The following is a 6,000-nucleotide window of genomic DNA, read 5'->3' as shown; positions in this document are numbered from 1 at the left end:
ACTCCCCGTAAAGATCAAGATCTTCCTCTGGCAATGGATCCGTGGGCGTGTCCCGTCAGGAGTGGAGGTGCTGAAATCGTAATGGCCCCGGAGATGGGATGTGCCCCCTGTGTGGGACGCTCGAGGATTCCAACCATATCTTCTTCTCCTGCGTCTCTGCTCAATTCTTGTGGAGTTGCCTCCACGAAGTAGTTAGTGGTCGTTGGTGCAACACCAACTTCCTGGATCTCTTCATCGAGGTTCAGGCTTCGCCTCAGCCTGGCCGCCACATTAGGTGGCTGGCGATTGGGGTCCTTGTGTGGACGCTGTGGACTATTCGCAACAAGCTTGTGATTCAGCACGTTCCCCTTTGGCGACCGACTGACGCAATTTTTAAAAGTGTGGTTACTTGCAGCTTTGGCGGCCTCTTAGCCGTCCCCATGATCTCGATGTCGTCAACAACATCATTGCTTCCCTCCGTGCGTTGGCCATCTGCTTGGCGCCACCGCTCCCTCCGCCACCTCCAGAGCTGGATTAGATCATGTAGTCGGTGGCCTGCCTGAGGCTTGGCCTTGTTTTTTATGTTTTGGGCTTGTTGAGCTGTGCCCTCAGCAGAACCTAGTACTTCTCGTCCTTGTCGCTTTCTGTTTTGTGTGTGTGGGTGTGAACCTTCTTGTACTCATTGGCTGTGGTGGTTTGCTTTATTTATAAAGCAGGGCGAAAGCCTTTTTCGGTAAAGAATTACATCATGAGAGAAAGGAACAAGTTCAAAACTAACATCTCATATTAATATGGGTCCTGATATCTGCCACACGTGTGGCAGGGGAGGAGGCTGCCCGCACGTCCGGTCTGGAGGGGCAACGACCGAACAATTTTTGTTCAGTACGATCTCCCCAACACCTGAACCGCCTCCAGATCGCCACACAGGGCGTTTCCTGTGAAACCAAAAAAGAGCCCAGTAACCAAAAAAAGCCCAGTTTTCGTTATGATATGAAAAATAAAATACCAGCCCTTATAAAAAGCAGAAAAATGCCATCGATAAAAAAATATTTTTTTTATGACCCAGAAGAAAACAAGACATGGCAACTCCCATCATACAAACGAAGATTAAATTGCCATGGCAAATTCATAAGTTAAAATGCCATGGTATTTTTCATGGAAAAAATAAAGTAAAATTTGCCATGGCAAAAATGGATTGAAATTTGCCATGGCAAAAACAGAGTGATTTTTCCATGGGAATAAAGTAAAAATTTCCATGGCTACATAAGTATATTTGCCATGCTATATATTTAAAAAAACATGTTCTGAAAAAATGAAATTTTTTCCATCGTATTTGAATTAAAATTGCCATGCCCTATATAATAAATTTTCCATCTAAAAAAATAGTAAAAAATGACATGTCAAAAAAAGTAAAAAGTTGTCATTGCAAAGAAAATGTAGAAAAATCCCACTTTTGGTTTGTGAACTAAAATATTTTGTCGTGCCCCGTGAACAACAATTGCCATGCCCGTTAAGTTTGACATGGCAAGATTTGAATGTTTTTTAACATAATAAGTTGCCATGTTTTTGAACATCTACAACTTTTCCATGTTTTTGAACATGGTAAAGTTTCCATGGCAAGTTTATCGTGTCGTTGAACATAGTATGTTGCCATGTTTTTTGAATATTTATAAATTTGTGATGTTTTCGAACATGGCAAAGTTTCCATGGCAAGTTTGCCGTGTTGTTGAACATATTAAGTTGCCATGTTTTTTGAACATCTACAACTTTGATATGTTTTCGATCATGGCAAAAGTTGCCATGGCAAGTTTGCCGTGTTGAACATACTAAGTTGCCATGTTTTTTGAATATATATAAATTGTGATGCTTTGGAACATGGCAAAGTTGCCATGGCAAGTTTGCCGTGTTGTTGAACATATAAAGTTGACAATGTTTTTTGAACATCTACAACTTTGACACGTTTTCGAACCTGGCAAATTTGCCATGGCAAGTTTGCCGTGTTGTTGAACATACTAAGTTGCCATGTTTTTGGAATATCTATAAATTTGTGATGTTTTCGAACATGGTAAAGTTTCCATGGCAAGTTTGCCATGTTTTTAGATAAAGAATGTGCCATGGAAAATCACATGAAAAGTCATATGTGGCAAAATGCCAGTGTTTACGAACAAGGACAGAGATAAAACTTGCAATGGCTAATGCATATACAAAATTGCCATGGAATTTTTTGTAAAATTTGCCATGCAAAGATAAAAAAGATCACAAGTCTGAAACCACAAAGAGTTCACAGGTCTGAAACCTGGTGCTCTCTCATTCATCACCCTACAAGCATATTCTAAGTAGTTTCGGTGCTACACAAAATTAATCAAAGGCACCAGACGAATCACATAGTGCAATAATCTAGCAACTTCCTACATCAATTAGTAAACACACATGAGGATTTCAGTAGCAACAGCAGAGATCCATCGGTCGGTGCACACAGGGAGGGAGGGAGTGTTACCCTGAAGATGGATGGGAGGGTCGTGGTCCATGCGGGGGCGCTCGCATCAGTGTGTGATATGCCTGTCGACGTCGCGCTGGCAACGCCAACAGCCACCGCATCTCGGCCCTGTGGCCGGGTGCCGCTCGAGCTAGGCCGTGACAGTCTCGTCCGCATCAGCGCGGGACGTGCCCGCTCGCGTCGCTTCGGGCACCGCCAAGCAGCCGCCGCATCTCGGAGCGGCTCCTCTGAGCTCCTTTCCCACCTTGCCTTCCTCGACGCGGCTCCTCCGTTGAGCTTGCCGATGCTGGGCTCGTCGTCTCCCTGTTCCTCGTCTCCCCCGATGGCGGCGTGCTTCATCAGCCGAGCTCAGATCCGCCCACTCCAGCCTTAGCCACCATGGGCCTCCCATCCTGCCTCCGACGAGGCTCTCCTCTACGGGCGCGTTGAGGACGTCCCCTCAACCCCGACCTCCTCGTCATCTTTGAGGTAGTCGAGGACCTCCGCCTGCTCGTCCCCTCGGCGGCCATGGGGAGCCATGCCGACCCAGCATCCCCTCGTCGTCACCCTCGCTTTGGTCGCCGTCCAGGAGCTCGCCATGAGGGATTTGAGATGTAGTGGTGAGGAGTGTGGGGGAGGGGGGAGAAGATACGGGAATGGGTGGGGAAGTGGGCTCTGTGCGGGCGGTGGGAGGCAACTGAGCTACGTTTAGTCATGCGGCACGTTCGTCCTTGTGACCGAATGCTCAGTTGATGACGTGGTTGAGACATGCTTCAAGATTCGTGCTTTTTTTCATCTGATGGCTCCGGACGCGTTTGGATGGTGTTGTGAACGCCCACACGTGTGGGCGTTAGTATTTTCGATTAATATTAACCCATCTAGCAATCCAAAAACAATAGAGTAACGCGTGCGACATAGCCTTTCAACATCTTATGGCAATTCCATTTATGTGCCATATGGGTGAATCAATCTTTTGGATGGGTGTACCCTCATTGCCCTTATACTGAAAGGTAGTTTTGGCATATTAGATATTGTTGTAAATAGAATCTTCTATGGATGAATATTATAATCTTGCATGGGGAAAAGAGTTCCATACTTTATCTGCGAAGCCTAAAGACTTCAAAACTACCTGATATTCACTTGGCATGATTTGCCCGGTCCGAGCTAGAGGAGCCTGGCGTGATTAGAGAGGGTGGTCGTTGGACCCCATGGTTGCGGGGAGGCCGGATCCCAGACCCGTGTTCCCATGCGACCCCTTGACCTCTATGTCTGCAACTAACGGGGAGATGGTGCATAATAAATAAGATCCCAGGCTCTATTTTTTGCAAACAGTTCAGTTCCGACAAGAATATGAAGAAAATATTTGTGTTCCAAACAGGGATGTAAATGGTCTTTCCTACTTATAAAGATTGAAGTTGGTGGTGAGTTCACATGGGAACAACAATTTTCACCAATAAACAAATGTACCCATACCTACATGTGGTACTAGCAACCTTCCAAGAGACATAAATAAAGAAAAATATTTTTAGTCACATGTGCGACCTAACACAAATAAAGAAGTACACTACTACTTTCATGTGAGACCAACACACATAGAAGGCAGAAATATTATATGCAGAAATGCGACTCTAACTCAAAATTATGCTCTTGTTTTTTAGTTTCTCTTCCCAACCAAGTTCTTCTAGTTCTATATCACAGAAGAAGAGACTGAACAAATTGTAATTCCAAAGCGATGATAGGCCTTGTCCGCCTACCCAATCCACGCCTATTCTCATATGTTTCAACATTTGAAATGTTGTGTCTTGCAACTGTTAACAATGGTTTAAGCGTCTCAATCACCATAACATGGTGACCCGCATGTATTTGTATTGATATGGCTTGGAGTACAAGGGATCCGATGGTTACAATCTAACCATACAGAAGAGATATACAAGGGGAGGAGATAGAGATAGAATACAGAGATAAGTTATCTAACTAACTACCTCCCTTGATGCGCAGCAATATTGGTTAACACCCTCCCTTAATCTGAATGCCTCAAGTTCAGATTACGCTTGAACTCCTCAAACTGTTTTGTAGCCAAGGCCTTTGTAAAGCCATCTGCAATTTGATCTCTGGAAGGAACAAACCGAATTTCCAGTTCCTTGCTAGCAACCATTTCTCTGACAAAGTGATAATCAATTTCAATGTGCTTGGTTCTTGCATGGAAAACAGGGTTAGCAGAAAGATATGTTGCTCCAATATTGTCACACCAAAGACATGGAGTTTGTGTGTGACATATCCCAAGCTCCTTGAGCATAGCCTTAACCCATATAATTTCTGCTGTAGCATTTGCCAATGCCTTATATTCTGCCTCAGTGCTGGAACATGACACAGTTGCCTGTTTCTTTGCACACCAAGAAATCAAGTTAGGACCAAAGAAAATAGCAAAGCCTCCTGTGGACCTCCTGTCATCCAAGCAACCTGCCCAGTCAGAGTCAGAGAACGCACTGACAAGAGTAGATGATGACTTGGTAAATGTTAGTCCAACATTCAAAGTATGTTTCACATATCTCAGTATACGTTTGGCAGCAGTCCAGTGAGCTGAGGTAGGTGCATGGAGAAATTGACATACTTTATTAACTGCAAATGAAATATCAGGCCTAGTGAGTGTAAGATACTGAAGTGCACCCACCAAACTCCTATACTTAGTGCCATCCTCCTGACTCAAGGGCACACCTTCTTTAAGAGAAAGTTTTTCTGAACTGGACAAAGGTGTCAGTGATGGTTTAGAACTATGCATCCCTACCTTGCTCAAAAGATCAGTGGTATATTTTTCCTGAGAAAGATGGAGACCACCCTCTTTGTTTGGCCTGACCTCAATTCCAAGAAAATAATGCAAATCACCAAGATTTTTAAGAGCAAAATCAGAATTTAAATCCTTTAAAAGAGCCATGACTGTGGCATGAGAGGAACTTGTGACAATGATGTCATCAACATAGACAAGAACAAAGATAATTGTGGCATGCTGATTGTAAATGAACAAGGAAGTGTCAGACTTGGATGGAACAAAGCCAAGAGCCTGCAACTTAAGACTCAAGTGAGAATACCATGCTCGTGGAGCCTGTTTGAGTCCATATAGAGATTTATCCAGTCGACAAATATGAGATGGCTTGTGAGGATCGACAAACCCAGGAGGTTGTTTCATATAGACTTCCTCTTCCAGAACGCCATGAAGAAATGCATTCTTTACATCTAGCTGACGAAGAGTCCAGCCTCTGGATACAGCAATGGAGATAACAAGGCGAATGGTAGCAACTTTAACAACCGGACTAAAAGTGTCCTCATAATCAAGCCCATACCTCTGTTTGAACCCTTTTGCAACCAAGCGTGCTTTATAGCGGTCAATAGTGCCATCTGACTTTTTCTTGATGCGAAACAGCCATTTGCAGTCAATCACATTACGACCTGGACGAGAAGGAACAAGATGCCAAGTGCGATTTGTTTGGAGAGCAAAAAATTCATCATCCATGGCTTGTTTCCACTGGGGATCTGTAAGAGCCTCATGA

At 44.1% G+C, this 6,000-nt stretch overlaps 1 protein-coding gene across 1 annotated transcript; it reads right to left on the bottom strand.

The window, feature by feature from the left end:
* Positions 1-661: 661 nt before the first annotated feature.
* On the bottom strand, positions 662-3,135 carry LOC123042258 (uncharacterized). Its single transcript, XM_044464746.1, has 2 exons — positions 2,477-3,135; positions 662-914 (listed from the first exon to the last, which is right to left on the bottom strand). The coding sequence occupies exons 1-2, from the start codon at positions 2,813-2,815 to the stop codon at positions 753-755; spliced, it is 501 nt and encodes a 166-aa protein (XP_044320681.1). The 5' UTR covers positions 2,816-3,135; the 3' UTR covers positions 662-752.
* Between the last annotated feature and the right edge of the window lie 2,865 nt (positions 3,136-6,000).

The sequence above is a fragment of the Triticum aestivum genome, chromosome 1A (genome assembly GCF_018294505.1).
Source record: "Triticum aestivum cultivar Chinese Spring chromosome 1A, IWGSC CS RefSeq v2.1, whole genome shotgun sequence".
Classification (NCBI taxonomy): domain Eukaryota; kingdom Viridiplantae; phylum Streptophyta; class Magnoliopsida; order Poales; family Poaceae; genus Triticum; species Triticum aestivum.
This window is presented reverse-complemented; position numbering and strand designations above follow the sequence as displayed.